This window comes from Ailuropoda melanoleuca, chromosome 7 (genome assembly GCF_002007445.2).
Source record: "Ailuropoda melanoleuca isolate Jingjing chromosome 7, ASM200744v2, whole genome shotgun sequence".
Lineage (NCBI taxonomy): Eukaryota > Metazoa > Chordata > Mammalia > Carnivora > Ursidae > Ailuropoda > Ailuropoda melanoleuca.
In genome coordinates, this window is record NC_048224.1 from 80246791 (window position 1) to 80265903 (window position 19113).

Below are 19113 nucleotides of genomic sequence, written 5' to 3' on the forward strand. Positions count from 1 at the left end.
TTTTTAAAGTAATATTTATATGAAAACTTTTTATATGTAAGATATCCTTATATGGAAAAAAAAACAGAACAGGTAAATCAAAACAACTTTAAGGAGTGTGCTATGTAGGTGATTTTTTTTCTTTTTAATTTTCTACACTCACTATTTTTAACAGAAAATACTGACATAAGTTCCCTTTATTAGCATATTTAATTTTAAACTATTGTAAATGACTGGCATTTACTAGCTCTAAGGGTTTCTAAATTAGCCTCTTTATATGATAATCAAAATATGATACTAAGATTTAATTTATAAGCATATGTTTTAAGGACACTTATCCTTCCAAAAAAGACTTTTTCCTAAATATATACTTCTTTTAAAAGAATTAGACACCATCAACAGTTGTAAAGTATATGTTACCAACAGGGCAATATCACCACTAACGGAGCAAAGACTGATTCTTGGGGGCCAAAAAGAGTCAGATTTTGCAATAGTTAGTGGCCTTTCAAAGAGCCTCAGTACAGTATATAGTTTGCCTATAAAATTACAATTTCATGGTGGAGGGGGCAGCAATTATGAAAATAACATAGATTGCTTATTTTACTGGCAACACCAAAATTTATACACATATACGTTTCAAGTTAAAGCTCTTTGGAATTAAAATAGCTTTATACATATAACTTGTTCTCTCTTCCTGGAAACGGAAAAACAGGGAGGTTTCTCCTCTTGCGGAGTGACTTAAGAGGCCAGTCCTCTCAATATCTAGGTAAAAGCATGTACTTCCCAGCAGACCTATCCTTCCAGAGTCTCAGAAATAGGTTGTTCTGAGGACCCCTGACAACAATTGGGAGAAATATTCCCATTACACACAGAACATTCAGGTATGGGGTAGGTTCTGATTGATGTTTAAAAGCAGGAGTGACCATGATTCTCTCTCTCTATTCAGCAACTATAGACTTTTCTGGAGCTGAATGAGGGACAACCCCTAACTCCTCTATATGCACTCCATTCAGAGAGATCACATGAGACACACTATTTTAACATTTTGAAAATGGAAATTTATTGCATTTCTTAGTTTTAACAGAAAGAAGAAAGAAAGAAAGAAAGAAAGAAAGAAAGAAAGAAAGAAAGAAAGAAAGCAAGCAAGCTGGGCTCCTGGGTGGCTCAGTCGTTAAGCATCTGCCTTTGGCCCAGGGCGTGATCCCAGGATCCTAGGATCGAGGCCCCCATCAGGCTCCCAGCGCAGGGAGCCTACTTCTTCCTCTCCCATTCCCCCTGCTTGTGTTCCCTCTCTCGCTGGCTGTGTGTCTCTCTGTCAAATAAATAAATAAAATCTTTAAAAAAAAAAAAGAAAGAAAGAAAGAATGAAAGGGCTTCAGTGATTTAAAACCTAGAACAGGGTTTTTAAAAACCCTTTATCTTACATGATTTTTCTGATCTCTCCAAATTAGTCGGTGTGTACTAAGAAGGAGGGTCCCAGCATCAAATTTTATCTAGAAAGACAAGATTGTCACAAAACATTAATGATGTATCACTTAATGTGGTCCAGATTTTCTTCCTTATGAATTATACAATAATAAGTTAATCATATAAATAAACATTTGAGAATTAGGCTTACCACAAATTAAAGAAAAGCAATGCTGCACATTTCATAAGCTTGTATGCATGTGCTCTCTCTCTCGCTCTCTCTCTCTCCACACACAGCCTTAATAAATTAGGAAAAAATTGCAAACAATCTAGGTGTGTAACAACAGGGTAGTAGTTAAATCAAGCATGATACATTCATACCGTGGAATCCATGCAGAGGTTAAAAAGAATGAGGCAGAGCTGCATGGACTATCACAGAATTCTGACAGAGTTAGTGGGGAGAAGAGAAAGCAATTTATATCATATCACATATAATGTAATCAGATAGAGATGATCTCCATATCCCCCAAACTACATTGTGAGATATATACATGTGTATATATATATATATACACACATAAGCAGTAGGAAAAGACATCCACTTCACTATTGATTGCATTTTTTACCATGAGATTGAATTTGTGTATAACTCATATAATTTTTTAAAATAATTTTTAAATAATAAGAAAATAGACACAAACACATACAAAAACAAGTGTGGCTAGCGAGTCAATCAATGGCACTAGGACAACTCGGTTGCCCAGTAGAGGAGAATAATAATAATAATAATAATAGTAATAATGTTGGACTTATACCTAATATACTACACCAAAATAAAGTCTAGATCAAATATTAGAGTCAAAATATTATAAAAGTATAGAAAAAAATCACAAGAGAGTTTTCTAAATACTCTAAGAATAGAGAAGGTCTTTCAAGGAAAACACTAAGCCCTTTACCATTAGAGGCAAAGATTTATAAATTGAACTCCACACACATGCACACAAATTCCTCATGGAAAAAACCACCGAGGAAAAGATGGCAGACTGGGAAAAATAACTGTAACTCACATCAGAGACAAAGGGTTAATTTCCTTAATATATAAAGTACTCTTACAAATCAGTTTTTAAAAATAACCTGTAATCCATTAGAGAAATGGGCAAAGACTATAACAGAAAGTTCACATAAAAGGAACTACAAATGACTCTTAAACACATCAATACACAGCCAACCTCACAGATAACAAGAAAAAAGCAAATTAAGAGAACATCAGGACACCCCTTCATCCAGGAGATTGGCAGCCACTGAAGTGTTGGGGAAATAAACATTCGCACACATTGCTGGAGGGACCATCTCCGTGGACGGCGATGTATTAATATCTATCAAAAACACAAACACACATATCCTTTGCTCCAGTGATTTCACTTTTAGGAATTTATCCTACAGATGAATTCGCACATGTGCACAATGATATACTACTAAGGTATTCATTGCTCTTTGCGAAAAGCAAAATATAGTAAACAAGTTAAATGTCCAATGAGAAATGTACATCCACACAATGAATGAACTGCTGCTCAGTTGTTAAAAAGAATGAGGAGATTCTATCTACATATTGCATTCAATAAAATCTAAGATGCCGTGATCAAGTGCATCCTGATTCCAGTTGTTAAAATGTGTGCGGGGAGGGGGAGATGGGCATTTAGAACTGATGAAATATGGTAAATTCTCCACATAGATTAAATGAAAAAAAAAAAGAGCAAGATTTGGAACTTTGTATGCATAGTATATTACAAATTTACATTTTAAAAAAGGAAACACAATTTATTTTATACAAATACCTATGCATGATACCAATGCACAGCTCTCTAGAATGATACACTGGTGGCCTCTGAGGGGGAACTGGGTGACAAAGAGACAAAGGTGAAAGGGTGACTTTTAACTTTATACTTTTTGTGATTTTGGGATTTTTGTCATGGGATTGCATCACCTACTCAAAATATAAACGTAAAAAATGTTTTTAAAAACTATAATACAATCACACACACACATACCAGCTATATCTTTAGGACCAAACTCTTAATCCTCATCCTTTGTTATTTTATGCATTGAAAATTATAAAATAAGCAAATTTGAGAGTTGGAACCCAAGAGATAATATATCAAATCCCTTCATTTCTTTTAAAATCAAGAAATATATTGGAAGCTTCTATTAACTCTAATTACTAGGAAGTAGAATTTGTTATAAGGTAGGACTTGCTTGTATCCTTTTGAGGAGTAATTAGTTATTTCAAAAGTTATAAGACTGGTCCCATTTTAAGGCCGCCTTAAAAGACAAACTCAGACGGGGAAGGGGGCGGTGTGGGCAAAATGGGGGAAGAGGAGTGGGAGATAGAGGCTTCCGGTTATGGTATGAAAGTCATAGGAATAAAAGGAATATAATCACTGATACTGCATTGGGACAGATGGTGGCTACACTTGTGATGAAAACAGCATAATGTACAAACTTGTCAAATTGCTATGTATGTTGTACACCCCAAACTAACAGAACATTGTGAGTCAACTATATTCAAATTAAAAAAATTGTTTAATTAAAAAAAAACTCAAAGGAAAGCATTTCATTAGGGTCCAGTTTATTACTCAATAATCCTTTTGAGTTTAAAATAATGTGGTTAAAAATGTCTGTCAAGTGAATAACCAATTAGAACATTGTTACATAGCATTCAGTAAAAATAATTATGAATTTAATTATTCATGCAAATCGACATTTAATATATTACAAGATATTTATATTAACAAAGAAAAAGTAGGTTTCAAAGTAGTACACATAGCGTGATTACACACACACACACACACACACACACACACAGCCACAAACAGAGAATGTGCCAAAAGTAATTGTTTATGGGTAGTAGGATTACTGATTATTTCAGGTTTCTTCTTTTGGCTTACCCATATTTAACAACTTTATTATTTGTCTAATGAAAAAAAATAAAAAATGTGTTACAGACATATATAACTTCGTGTAGTCTGAAATGTGTATAAATTATTTTTTGTTAAATCAAACATACACAGAAACGCTTTTTCTGTCAAAAAACTCCCTGTATAATAAACAAACACTTTTTCTGTCAAAAAACTCCCTGTATAATAAACAACCAATCCCCTTAATATGAATTTTTAAAAATTATTTTCTAAGAGTAAGGTATGACTATATTAGTAATATGTTAGTCATTATCAATACGGTTAACAAGCTTTAATGGTAAGAGGCCTACTGAGCCGTCTAGTTTAAATACACTCTGTGAGAGATCATTCCACAAAAGTACTTCAGACCCTCAGAGAAAAGACTTGATGAGTTCCATGTTTTCTACTGAATCAGAACTAGAACACACATACTCCTGGCACTTAACTCAACCTGGCTTCAACTGTTTATGCAAAACCAAATAATTGAGTTTAAGAGATTTTAAAAACCTCTTTTTTGTCAATGAGTAAGATTTCCCTCTTCCAAAAACAACTATTTTATCAACTTGAGAGTACACAATGCTGCATTACAGCATAACAGTTCTGATTAAGAAAATGCATTTTCTCTTATGAAATTCAAGCATAAGGATGTTAATTTAAAGCTGAAGACAAGAGTATATTCCATTGCTATGTTAATTAACAATGTGCAAACGTAAAATGCTGCTGCTCTAAGTGAAGAAATTGTGTAATACTTCCCTTCAGGGATTCCAAGGGATTATGAGCTAAACCTGATAGACGAGTTCAGGCTGGTTTGCTCCTGCCACTCAGAGCTAGAATAATTTTAACTACTTAAAGGTTGATCTAACTTAGGCATTTGCTGGATAAACTCTTACCCTGTTTTATTATTTAACATTTTTCTGTTATAAAAGTAATACACTGTTGAAAATCTGGAAAAATAGTTTAAGTCTAAAAAAGAAAATGAAATCACTCATAATCATACCAACCAGAGTGTGTGCGTGTGTATACACACACCATGCACATATGTATATATGTATACGTGTGTGTATGTGTGAATAATCTTTAAATAAAATGAAGCCATTATATTTATAGTTTTATAACTTGCTTTTTTCAGTTGGCAGCCTATCATTAGCAATTCCTCGTGTTGATTAAGGCATGTCATATTTAACAAAACCCTATGGTGGACATTCAGATTGCTTCCAATTTTCCGTATATGGAATAATATAGAATACATATACGAATGCTGAGATGAGCAGCCTCGCTCATCATATTTTTATGCACCTCTGATTATTTCCCAGGGGTCAATTCCTCAAAGCGAAACACCCAGCTGAAAGAAAATAAACGTTTTCCAAGTCTCCCAGTATATGCTGCCAACTTGCCACTTTAGACACTACTAACCTGCTTTCATTATATTTTTAAATTAGCTGAGACATTTAAACAAATGACCTGTCTTCGCTGCTTAAGATAACAACATACTATCCCAGTCATAATGGGCCCATGAAAACTCAGCCTGTAGAAACAAGCAGGCACACATTTATTCACAAGAGACGCTCGGGTGCTCGGGCGGTGGGAAAAGCAGTCTACTGCGGCTCCACCAAATACGAAGTGTGTGACCTCAGACAGGTCACAGTTTCCTCAACTATCAACTATGAGCCTCTGGGTCTTCATCTTTGGGAGTAGCCACTTTATTAAACGTTACATAAAGAGTCTGGCCCTGGTGACTGCTATATTCGGGAAGCATCGTGGCACAGCGGACAAAGGGCAGGCTTTGGGAGTCTGATCAATGTAGATTTACCTCTTGTCTCTCCTGCTAACTAACTCTGTGTGGGCAAGTCACTTTCTAAGAGTTATTTTCTCGTCCATAAAATACTCACCATGTCATATGCCCACTGGGAGGATTAAATGAGATTTACGTAAAGCTCCTGGCACATAGTAGGTGCTCTAATTGTTCAGGTCTTTTTTTTTTTTTTTAATGTGTTTCACACCCACAATGAGCCAAAAGATACAAGGAGGAGTAAGGCACAGTTTCTGCCCTCCAGGAGCGACCGCCTGATCGAGTTGACAGCCACGCGTAGGCTTGCCTCAGCAATGTGTTGGGATGCAAAGCTATGAAGGCTGAGCAGACCGGCCTGGAGTGTGCCCTAGCCCAAGGGAGCCAGTGGAAGATATTGAAAGGGAACTGGACCAGATCTGGAGGCTGATATGGAGCTTCCTAGAGTCTTCAGACTATGTGAGGTCTGGAAGCCTTCCAGCACATGCAGGAAGCCAGGACATGGGACTTTCCCCCAGGAATCAGTCTAGCCCTCAGCCACCCTGGGGACAGCTAGCCAGTGACTCATCAGATGCAGCTCAGGGACCACAGCGGTGAGCAGGCTTGTCTTAGAGCTCTGCTTCAATTTCAGGACACCTACATCCCTCCCTCACTACCCTCAGCTTTTGGAACAGTTAAGAATTCCTCAGTGGATCTTACGGTCTTAACTAAATTTTTCCCAATACTTCTTTATTAATCCTCTGCTAACTATATCTACTTGTCCGCTAAAAGAAGAAAAAAACTTAAAAGGGAACACTAGAATACACTGGTTTAGCAATGGTTTTTCATATACAGGTGCTACTAGTTTTGACTTTTTATTGTCACAGTTGTATTATGTGCCAGCCAAGATGTTCCTAATTTGCATATTGGAATTACATAGAACAACAGAGTGTGGTGCCCTGCAAAGGTGGACTTCACAGCAGGGACTGTCTTTAGTGGAGTCTCTTAATACCAATCTACGATTGCATTCAGTTCTGAGAGGGAGGCATAACCAAACCGGCTGAGAGAGGGGAATTTGATTATGCTTCCCATTTAAAACAGTTCCAAAGGTTGTAACCTTGGTGTAAAAAACACTCAGCTTGTCACTCCAACCAAAAGATGCAAACCCAATTTGAGATCAAGTTAATGAAAGTGCTGAGGCAGGATATCGAGTAAATCCAAGCAAATTATTTGAAGACAAAGACCTTGACTTGATAATGGAGGCAGCACAGTACATGGAAAATACCCTCAGGGAGGCAGAACACCTGGGTCCCATGTCTTGTCAACTGTAACCCCTGGATAGCTGGGTAACCCCTGCCCTCCATGACCGAGGAGGAAGGAAGTCTCAAGCTTCTGCACGTACCGACCAGGAAAAGCTAGGGGTCAAGGAACAAACGCAAAGTACATAAGGAAGTTTCATTAACTTCCACAAAGTTTGTTTCATTAACAAAACCACAAAAAAGAAGTGACAGCAAGTGAAAACTTCTGGAAAATATAAATGCTGGTGAATGAACGGGTTTTTAACATGTTTCTGATTCCAGCTTATACATTTCATCCAGAGGAGGTTACTAATTTTGCAACAGCTCTCCAACCGGTCTTACGGGCTAACTTGCCTCGACCTTATACCCTCCTTGCAGGCTGACCTAAGTCCCTTGGTGTGCAGCAGAACTACCTACTTCCCTTGAGACTTGCAGACTACTGGCCTTGAGGAGTGGACCAGACTTTCTCAGAAAATAAAACCTGACTGCATTAGAAAACAGCTGCGGCTGATGCCAGCAAGATGTTCACCTCGGACTAACCGCCAGGGAACCTGCTTCTCCTGCACGGAGCACCCTCCCCTTTCCCCCGCCTTTCCCTTTAAGCCCTTCCGGCTTCCCCTGGACGGGGAGGATGGTCCTTGGGACGTTCGTCCACCGTCTTCCCAGGTCGCCCGCTTCCTGAATTAAGCAGCCTGTCCTTTCCCCGCAGCACTCATCTCCGGAGTATGGATCTTCCCGCGGGGTGCAGCCCCAGCCGAGGTGGAACCGGCTTCCCCGGCGGGAACAGTGGGACGGAAGTCTGCACCGAACGCTCACACTGGGAACACTTCTCTCCAGATGCAATCGCATCTCCTAAGGTTTATGCCTGGATGACAAGGCACGGCCTACCACGTCACTTAACAAAACAAACGCTCTAGACTCCTTTCTAAAGTCATTCCAGAAAAAGAAAAAAAAAAGGCGGGGAGGGGGGAGAGCCTTGAGAAAGGCGTCCCGGGGAGACCCGGACACGCTTCTCAGAAACCCCTGCAGGGCACTCCCGCCCGCTCGGCGGCGCAGACCCCACGCACTCCGGCCGCACCCCGCTCACCGAGGCACGCCGGGTCAGGACGCCGGGCAAACGCGGCACTGGCCCGGCGCGGGCGCCATCACCACGCCCGATCCGGGGCCGGAGGCGCAGGCATCCGGACACACGTCCGCCGTCCCCGCCGCTCCCTGAGCTCGGCCGCCCGAGCGCCGTGGGGTGGGGACCCGACGCCGGGTCGGAGAAGCCCCGCAGGCCGGCCAGACCGCGCGCCGTCCCGGAGGCCGCCCCTACCTTCTCCTCGCCGTCGTAGATGCGCACCCCGCGCTGCTGGATCACCAGGGTCTCGTTGATCTCCAGGAGGCCGCTGGTCCACACGAAGCGGTCCATGGCCGCCAACAGGCCGGCCTCCGCCGCTCGCCCGCGCCGGCGCTCGGGGGCGATCAGCCGAGTGCTGGACAGCCTGCGGCGCCCCCTGGCGGCAGGCGGGGCGGAGGCCGGGCGGGGAGGGCTCCCGGGACCGTGGGGTCGTGCGTGGAGCGCCCCCTGGCGGTCGGTCCGCCTGTGGCCCGGCGGGAACGTCGGTCCCATCCTTTGTCCAGATCGGGCGCAGACCCAGAGCTTACCGGGGACTTTGAGGAAGGCCAGGACGCAGGCTGGCCCTCCTCACTGTGTGTTATTCTTGCATATTTGTGCGTTTCCTTGTCAGTGCCCAGCGTGTTGCCACGTTCATGAAAGCTTGTAGATAATTCTACTGTAACTTTTCTTTTCAAATAAAGATTTATGGCCTGAACTGTTTTTTTACACAACTGCCAACAGAATGAAAAGTACTATTTTGTGCCCCTCTTTCTTCCCCATTAAGATCATTTTCATTTAAACATTTTCAGTGTCAACAAGAACCTCATGTATTTACTCTAGACAATATTTTAATATATAGATCTTTCATAATTTACCTGTGTGTTGGTCCCCACAAACCAGTCCTTGGTTGCTGATAGCACCTGCTGTGCTTCTGTCGCTGCCCCTTTCATTTTATTTACATCTTTACATTATAAATAGAGCACCTATATATGTACTTCTACAACTGATGTATTTTTGGCGCTTTAGGATTATTTTCTTAGAGTGTCTTCCCAAAACAGAATTAGTGCTTTAGAGAGTTTGCACACATTTTAGACAGCTTGCTACATACTGGGAACTGATTTAACAAGGATGTAGTGCCACCTGCAAATTGGTCTTTTTCCCAGGCCAAATAGTTCTGTCTACATTAGACATTATCATTTTTGTTATATTTGCTGCTTGACAGGGATTTTATTCTTTTTTTATTTGTTTACTGACAAAGTTATTTCCGAATACCTTTTAATCAAAAGAAAAACATTTTTTTAAGTAGACTCCATACCCAACTTGGGGCTTGAACTCACGACCCTGAGATTAAGAATCATACGTTCTAGCGGCGCCTGGGTGGCACAGCGGTTAAGCGTCTGCCTTCGGCTCAGGGCGTGATCCCGGCATTATGGGATCGAGCCCCACATCAGGCTCCTCCACTATGAGCCTGCTTCTTCCTCTCCCACTCCCCCTGCTTGTGTTTCCTCTCTCGCTTGTTGACTCTATCTCTGTCAAATAAATAAATAAAATCTTTAAAAAAAAAAAAAAGAATCACATGTTCTAGTGACAGAGGTGTTGCAGTCAAAAGAAAATCTTGTCCTGAATAATCACTAACACCAAGTGAAGTTGGACAGCCTCCACCTAAAAGGATAGGATTATTTAGACAAAATCAACACTTCAGGAGAAGAAGAGGCACAGAAAAGGAGACAGTGAAGGAGCCGCTAGTGAGATAGGAAAACCAGGAGAGGGTGGGGTCCTGGAAGCCAAGTAAAGACAGTATATCAGGGAGAAGGAAAGAGCCTGTGTATAATTCTGCTGATGGGTCAAGTTCACGGGACTGAGAATTGCTCAGTGGAGTTATGGGCAGCCTTGACGAGAGTGAGTGCAATGGGGGGTGGGTAGAAGAACAAGTCTTAATGGAGCGGTTTTTAAAAAGAAAAAGAGGAGAGGAATTGTAGGTAGGGAACGTAGACACCTCCCTTGAGGACTTTGCTGCAAAGGAGAGCAAAGAAATGGATTGGTAACAGGAAGGGGAAGTGAGGTCGAGAGTGAGTTTGGATCATTTGTTCATTTGTTTTCCAGGTGGAAAAAAATAATAGTATGTTTGAGTGCTGATAGCCATGAGAGAGAGGGGAGACCTGTCCTTGAGAAGATGAGAGAGGATGCACAAGAGAGGGTCAGAGACGTTGCTATTATCAGAGGAGAGCAGGGTATGGGAGGCGGATAGATTTTTGTGGGGGGAATCTGCAAAAATTCTCTGGACTGCTTCTGTTTCTCAGAGGAGGAGCAAGACTGGAAGAGGGGAAGAAGTGTGAGGAGGTATAAACGCACTAGGGAAGGATACTATGAAGTTTCCTAGCCCGAGTGACATTTCCTGGCATGCAATTAAAGCCAGAGAAGCAATACTCCAGCCCCATTCAGGGGCAAAACCGAATGAGAGAGTAGGAAAGATATGGATTTAATTAGGTATGTGATTTTGCCATGCCATGGATTGAAAGAGGCAATGGAAGGGTAAGCCCAGCATGAGACTGCTTCACCCTTTGTAAGCGATCTGTTCTGTCTGCCTGGAACCTGTAAGATTTTCTCATTGACCTTGAGGTTCAGAAATTCCACCAGGTCAAAGATTCTGGGTCTGTATCCCTCCTCATTTTCCTGCCTGTGAGATGATGATGCTTTTCAATTTGAAGGCTCAAGTTTCTGTCTTCTTCAGAAAGGTGTTCCTCTATTATTTATTTGATTATCACTTCTGGTCTATGTGTTCTTTTTTTGACCCTTTGGAACTTTTGATTATTTGTGTATTCTAAACCTGTCATAACTGTCTGTCTCCCATGACTGCGACCTTTTCCCTCATCATATTCATTTCTATATATTTGAGGGCTGAACTTTCCTAATTCTTCTGTTGAATTTTTAAATTGGGAATTTTTTTAAGTTCTAGATTATTTTTTAGTTCCAGAAACACCTGAGTGACTCTTCTGATTACATCTACATAGAGTTCTCATGGCATTTGTAAAGAAGCTTTCTTCTACGGCATCCCTAAGTTCACACTCCACAGGGGAATCCTATTCTAATTCATCTTGTTCCTTCTCCTTTAAGCCACGTTCCGTAAGTGTTTTATAATCACTTTATATGTGAGATCTCACAGTGCCTATGCAAGGCAGCCTATTAAGATCTCACATGACAAGGTCTGACAGGTGGTTTTTCCCAGGGGACCATACACAAGTAGGTCAGTAAGTTGAGAACATCTCTTCTGAGTCACTTCAAGACAGGCTTCTTGGTTCTCAGCCTTCTCACTCATTCAGCAAGTATTCAAAAAACATTTGTTGAATACCCGCTAGGTGTTCAACTCCTTTCCAATGCTGCTGGCAAGAGAAGCTGTTTGTTCCTCCCAAGCTGGGCAGGATTGGGACTCAGGCGAGGGGAGGGAGGCACTCCTCTCAGGTGCAAAACTTAAGGGGGTGCCAAAAAATTCAGTGATCCATATGAATGATATGTTAAAGCAATATGTTTGGGTTTTTTTGTTCTTTTTTCTTAATTGACCCTATTCCCCATTCTGTACCTTATATTCCTGTGATTTATTCCATAGGTGGAAGCCTGTATCTCCCACTCCCTTTCACCCATTTTGCCCATTTTGCCCATCCCCCATCCCCTTCCTCTCTGAGAACCATCAATTTGTTCTCTAGATTCATGGGTCTGCTTCTGCTTTTTGTTTATTCATTTATTTTGTTTTTTAGATTCCACATATGTGTGAAATCATATAGCATTTGTCTTTCTCTGTCTGACTTATCTCACTTAGCATAATACCCTCTAGTTCCACCCATGTCATTGAAAATGCTAAGATTTCATTTGTTTTAATCATTGAGTAATATTCTAATATATATATATATATATATATATATATATATATATCACATCTTCTTTATCCATTCATCTGTCGACGGACACTTGGGTCACCTCCATACCTTGGCTATTGTAATTAATTAATATTGCAATAAATGTAGAGCTGCATATATCTTTTTGAATGAGTGTTTTCACTTTCTTTGAATACCCAGTAGTGGAAATACTGGATCATATAGTAATTCCATTTTTAGTTTTTGGAGGAACCTCCATACTGTTTTCCATAGTGGCTGCATGAGTTTGCATTCCCACCAAAGTGCAAAAGGGTTTCTTTTTCTCCACATCCTCATAAACACCTGTTATTTCTAGTCTTTTTGAATTTAGTCATTCTGAAAGGTGTAAAGTGATATCTCTGTATGTCTTCTTTGGAAAGGTGTCTATTTAGGTCCTCTGCCCATCTTAATTGGATTGTTTGTTTTTGAGGGGTTGAGTTGTATAAGTTCTTAATATATTTTGGATATTAACCCCTTATGGGATGTATCATTTGCAAATATCTTCTCCCATTCAGTAGGTTGCCTTTTTGTGTTGTTGATGGTTTGCTTTGCTGTCCAAAAGCTTTTTATCTTGGTATAGTAAAGCAGTATGTTTTTAAAAAATCAAAATTAATTCAAAAAATCCATGATAAATGAAATCACCATTTTAAATAAAGACAAGATCAACAGGCCAGGATTAGGGCAAGGAGAGTAAGGCCAGGCCATGCACGTGAGGCTACTTACCTCACCGTGCCCAGTCTCACAGGTCCCAAAGCTGCATGCTTGTCCATGTGGCAGAAGGGTGGAGGGAAGTCTCCCTCTGCTCCCAGGGCTCTGCATTTCCCCTAATCATGAAGTCACTGATCTGTATTACAGGTTCCTTAAGAAAGGTAAGACTCTTTCCACTGAACAGAAACCATCTTTTCTCCACTGAATTAAATTGCCACCTTTATCATGTTCTAAAATCCTGTGTGTATTCTGGTCTATTTCTGACCCTTCTTTTCTGTATTTTTGTATCTTTCATTTTATTTCATGAAAATATCCCAAAGCACTAAACATTGACATTTTATTTATGGTAATATACCATCATCATATGTGATCATTTACTATCATTTCCTGATTTTTTAGCATTAGATTATTTATACTTTTAAAAAAACCTTTTCTCCTATTAAAAGTACATCATGTAAACTAAGTGTTCTAGTCTGATGTGGAATTGTGTGGTCTTTCCTGGACTTTGCAATTATCAAAATGTTGGGCAGTGTGAACATGAAAACAAAGTATGCTTTCTGCCCTTGAGGGGCACACAGTTTGCAGTAAACAAACAGAAAGCCTGACATATGACAGCTGTTGTGATAGAAGCAGGGGTTTTCTCTTTCCAGTTTGGAGCAAGGAGAAATGTCATGTTCTCAGACATGTCAAGAAATGAGAATGGAGTAGGCCATAGTACCTGCCAGATAATTCATCCAGGAATGAAAACAGGACATCTGTATTAGTCAGAGTTCTCCAGAGAAAGAGATGGGATAAAGAATTAGTTTGTGCTGTTATGGACGCTGGCAAGTCCAAAATCTGTAGGATTGGCAGGCAGGCTGGAAACCCAGGAAAGCTAAGGTTATAGTTCAAGTCCAAAGACCACCAGGGCCAACAATCTGGAGAACTAAGAGGAAAAGATGGTCCGATTTGAGTCTGAAAGTCATCTGTTGCAGAGTTTTTCTTGCCGGGAGTGGGGAGAGTCAGCCTTTTGTTCTGTTCAGACCTTCAACTGATTGGATGAGGCCCACCCACGTTATGAAGAGCAATCTGCTTTACACAGAGTCTGCCATTTTAAATGTCAATCTCACTCAAAAACACCTTCACAGAAACACCCTGAATAATAATATTTGACCAAATATCTGGGCACCCTGGGGCCCAGCCAAGTTGACATATAAAATTAACTATCACAGCATCTAACTGGAAACAGGAAGATGTTGAAAACCAATGGACAGGGCTGTCAGGATTCCCACGGGTCAGTCCTTAGATCCTTGACTTGGGAGAAGTGTCCAAAGATGAGAGCCAGGGAGAAGGAAATCTGAGAAGTCCCCAGGGACAAGAAAAGTACCCTCTTTGGCTCAGGATGCAACAATCAAGATTAAAACTGTTCAGCACAGTGAGCTCCCTAAAAAGAAGAGAGATAATAAAGGTGTACATGGTTGGGTTCTGTGATCTGAGTGTTCCACTACACGTAGGGAAAATGGTACAGGATCCCTTGTTTCCTGTGGGAAAGTACCCTAGAATGCAAGTCTCATGACCAAAGCCACACACACACACCCACACACCATAGATTATACATCTTTTGAGCTAAGTATCTTATATATCATAGCTCATAAACCTTTGAACCAAAACCAGAACAAAGATATGGGAAGAAAGTTAGAGATAATAGAAGAAAAGCTTAATTTGTGAGCTTTGTTTTTCTGCAGGCATTATGTTCCCCTTCTAAAATATAATTTTTTAAATTATGTTATTCTTCTGTAATAATGGTAAAATGTTCAAAACAACTGGTACATGTATTGCTATTATTGCTACTTAAATTTATTCCAAACTATGATTTTTTTAAGTATGTAATGGGAAGATTTTGTTGTTGTAAGACTAGATACTAACAATACACAGATTCAATGCAATCTCTATCAAAATACCAATAGAATTTTTCACAGAACTAGAATACTAAAATTCGTAGGGAACCATGAAAGACCTCAAAGAGTCAAAGCAATCTTGAGAAAGAAAAACAAAGCTGGATGTATCACAATCCCAGATTTCAAGATACACCACAAAGCTGTAATCAAAACAGTATAGTACTGCCACAAAATAGACACATAGACAAATGGCACAAATAGGGAGTCCAGAAATAAACACATGATTATATGGTCATTTATTCTGTGACAAACAAGGGAATAATATACAATGGGGAAGACAGTCTCTTGAATAAATGGTGTTGGGAAAAACTGGTCAGCTACATATAAAAGAATGAAACCGGACCACTTTCTTATGCCATACACAAATATAAAATCAAAGTGAATTAAAGGCCTAGATGTCAGACCTGAAACAATAAAACTCCTACGAAAAAATGTAGGACGTAATTTCTTTGATATTGGGCATAGCAACATTTTTCTAGATATGTCTCTTCAGGTAGGGAAAACAAAAGCAAAAATAAATAATTGGGACTACACCAAATAAAAAGCTTTTGCATGGCAAAGGAAACCAACAACAACACAAAAAGACAACCTACTGAATGAAAGAAGATATTTGCAAATGATTTATCTGATACAGGGTTATATAAACACTTATATAACTTTACACCAAAAAAAACAAACAATCCCATTAAAAAAATGGACAGAGGACATAAATAGACATTTTTCTAAAGAAGACATACAGATGGCCAACAGATCCGTGAAATGATGCTCATCTCTAATTACCAGAGAAATTCAAATCAAAACCACAATGAGATATCACCTCATACCTGTCAGAAAGGCTAGAATCAAAAAGACAAGAAACAAATGTTAAGATATGGAGAAAAAGGAATGCTTGTGCACTGTTGGTAGGAATGTAAATTGGTATAGCCGTTGTGGAAAACATGATGGAGGTTCCTCAAAAAACTAAAAATTGAAATACCATATGATCTAGTAATTCTACTACTGGGTATTCGCCTAAAGAAGATGAAAACACTAATTCAAAAAGATACATGCACCTCTATGTTTATTGCAGCATTAATTACAACAGACAAGGTATGGAGGCAACCAAGGTGTCCACCAATAGATGAGTGAATAAAGAAAAAGTGGCACATACACACACACACTCACACGTGTGCACGCACATGCGTGGTATTACTCAGCCATAAGGATGCGATCTTGCCATTTGTGACGACATGGATGGACATAGAAGGCATTATGCTAAGTGAGATAAGTCAGACAGGGAAAGAAAAATACCGCATGATTTCACTCATATGGAATCTATGTCTTTTCCAGAATTTCATATAAATGGATTCATGAAGTATGTAGTCCTTTGTCTCTGGCTTCTTAAATGTAATGCCATGTTTTTGAGACTCACAAATGGTGAGATAATAGAAAATATTTGTTGGTCTTTGCTCCTGGTTCCTGGCATAGAGCTCCTAAAACCCTTGTGATTTCGTAAGTGATAAGCACTCTAGGAAAATCTTCCGTTTTATTGAGGTGACTCTTGGTGGTCTTCTGGATGGGGGCTGGTCACCAGAAAGCCCTGATAAGCAGCTTGAAATTTTCAGGTTCCATCTGGTCCCACACTTCTCCAGAGAAGGGAGAGAGCCTGGAAACAGACTTAATCATTGATTGTGCTTACATGAGAAAGCCCCCATACACTCTCAACAGTTGGGGCTTTGGAGAGCTCCCAGGTTGGTGAACTCATCCACACAAGGAGAGTAGCACACCCCAACTCCACGGGCACAGAAGCACCTACACTCCGGACCCTTCCAGACCTTGCTGTATGTATCTCTTCACCTGGCAGTTCATCTGTATCTTTTATGTTATCCTCTTAAAAACAGGTAAAGACATGTAAACACTTCTCTGAGTTTTGTGAGCTGCTCTAGCAAATTATTCAAACCCAAGGAGGGGTTCAGTGAGAAGCATAAGTGATAACCTAGGTTTCCACAGGCCTCTGAAGTTGAAGGGAAGGCCTTTTGGGGGATTGAGGGATCGAGTCCTTAGCCTGTGGTGGCTGACACTCTCTCCAGGTTGTGTTAAAACTGAGTTCGACTGTGGGACACCCAGCTGGTGTCACTGAGAATTGCTCGTTGTGGAGAAAAAAAACCTCCACACCTTTGGTGACCAGAAGTGTCAGAAGTGAAGTATTCTGTGTGAGAGAAAAGAAGACACACTGGAAAGAAACACAATAGGGGAAGCTGGGTGTTTCCCTGCACAGAAAGGAAAAAACTGAGTTTTTTTTCATTTTATCCATGTTGCATTATTCAGTATTTTGTTCCTTATTGCTGAGTAGTGGTCCATTGTATGAATATGTCACAATTTGTTTATCTACTCATCAGTTGATGGAGATTTTGGTTATTTTCTGCTTGGAGCTATTGTGAGTCAAGATGCTATAAGCATTTGTGTACATGCTTTCATTTTTCTTGGGTAAATACCTAGAAGAGTAATTGCTGGGTCATATGGTAAGTCCATATTTAACTTTATAAGAAACTGCAAAACTGCTTTCCTAGATAGCTACATTATTTTGTAATACAACCAGTGGTATATGAGAGTTCCAGTTCCTTGCCAAAGCTTACTATTGTCTATCTTTTAAGCACTAGCCATTTTAGTGAGTACATAGTCAGTGGTATTTCATTGTGATTTTAATCACATTTTCCTGATGATTAAGGACATTAGGTATTTTCCTTGTGCTTATTTTTGGTTTCCTGTATCTTCTTTGGTGAAATACTATTTTTTTTTTTTTTTGCCATTGAAAAAATTGAGTTGTAGGAGTGCTTACATACTCTGGTGAAAGTCCTTTATTAAATATGCTTTGCAAATATTTTCTCCTGCTTTGTAGTTTAGTTTTCTAAAGTGACTTTTGAAGAGCAAAAGGTTTTAATTTTGATGAAATCCAGTGTATTGTTTCTTTTATAGTTCGTGCTGTCTCCTATTTAAGAAAACTTTGCCTAACACAAAGTCACTGAGATTTTTCTTCTATGTTTTCTTCTAGAGGTTTTATAGTTTGGGTTCTTACATTCAGGTCTACATTCCATTTTGAGGTTTGTTTTGTTTGTCCAAAGGGTGAGTTAAGGGTCATGGTTAACATTTTCTATGTGGACATCCAGTGGTCCCTGTATTTGTATTAGTTGGAAAGATTATCCTTCTCCTCCACTGAGTGGTCTTGGAAACTTTGTGGAAAATCAAGTGACCATAGAGGCCTGAGTATATTTCTGGCATCTCTATTATATTCCATTGATTTCTTTTTCTTTACACCAATGCCAGCTACACTGTCTTGATTACCGTAGTTTTATAATACATCCTGAAATCAGGTAGTGTTAGTCCTCTGACTTTGTTCTCTTTCAAGATTGTTTTGCCTCTCTAGATCCTTTGCATTTCTATTTAAATTTTACAATCAGTCGATTTCTATAGAAAAGCCTTCTGGGATTTTGATTAGGATGGGATTGAATAGATCAGCTTGGAGAGAATGGACATCTTAACAGCATAGGGTCTTCTGATCCCTAAGCATCCTATCTCTCTCCATTTATTTAGGGTTTCTTTAATTTCTCTCGGCAATATTTTGTACTTGTCCTCAGAGTGTTTTTGCCAGAACCTCCTAGCTTCTGAATCCAATGGTTCCTTTCAGTCCCAATCCTACTAGACCTCTTCAGTGCCCAACACTGGACCAATACCTCTTTCTTTAGGCTCCTTCCTCCCCAGACTTTCTGTCCTCATCCTGCCTTTGTCTTCCTTCTATTCTTTGGATGGTCCCTTCCTGTTCTCCCACAGGTGCTCTCCCTTCCTTTCACAAGAAGCTGATCAGCTATACTCCAGATGGCTGCAGTTAAATGGTCAGCTGTGTTGGTGAAGATCTGTTCTGAAAGGAAGTCTTCTCTCAGATCTTTTAGAGAATGGTCTGCCTTCCCTCCAATAATTGTGGGATGATGATATTTTAAAAAGTGTCTTTAAAAAGATACCATTCTTGGAGTGGCTGAGTCTGGAGATTGGGGGGCTGAGATTGAAAACCCAGCAGTTTTGCG

General features: G+C 39.9%; 1 protein-coding gene across 2 annotated transcripts in view; it reads right to left on the bottom strand.

The window, feature by feature from the left end:
* Positions 1-8878, bottom strand: part of VPS36 (vacuolar protein sorting 36 homolog) — a 31042-nt gene extending 22164 nt beyond the window's left edge. The window contains exons 1-2 of one of the 2 annotated variants that reach the window (XM_034665093.1): positions 8719-8878; positions 1404-1472 (exon numbers count right to left, since the gene is read on the bottom strand). In XM_034665093.1, the coding sequence (XP_034520984.1) occupies positions 1404-1472; positions 8719-8814 (165 nt within the window). In that variant the 5' untranslated portion in view covers positions 8815-8878. Of the gene's footprint in view, positions 1-1403; positions 1473-8490; positions 8627-8718 lie in introns of those variants that run through there. The other variant, XM_034665094.1, reaches the window with a different exon arrangement.
* Between the last annotated feature and the right edge of the window lie 10235 nt (positions 8879-19113).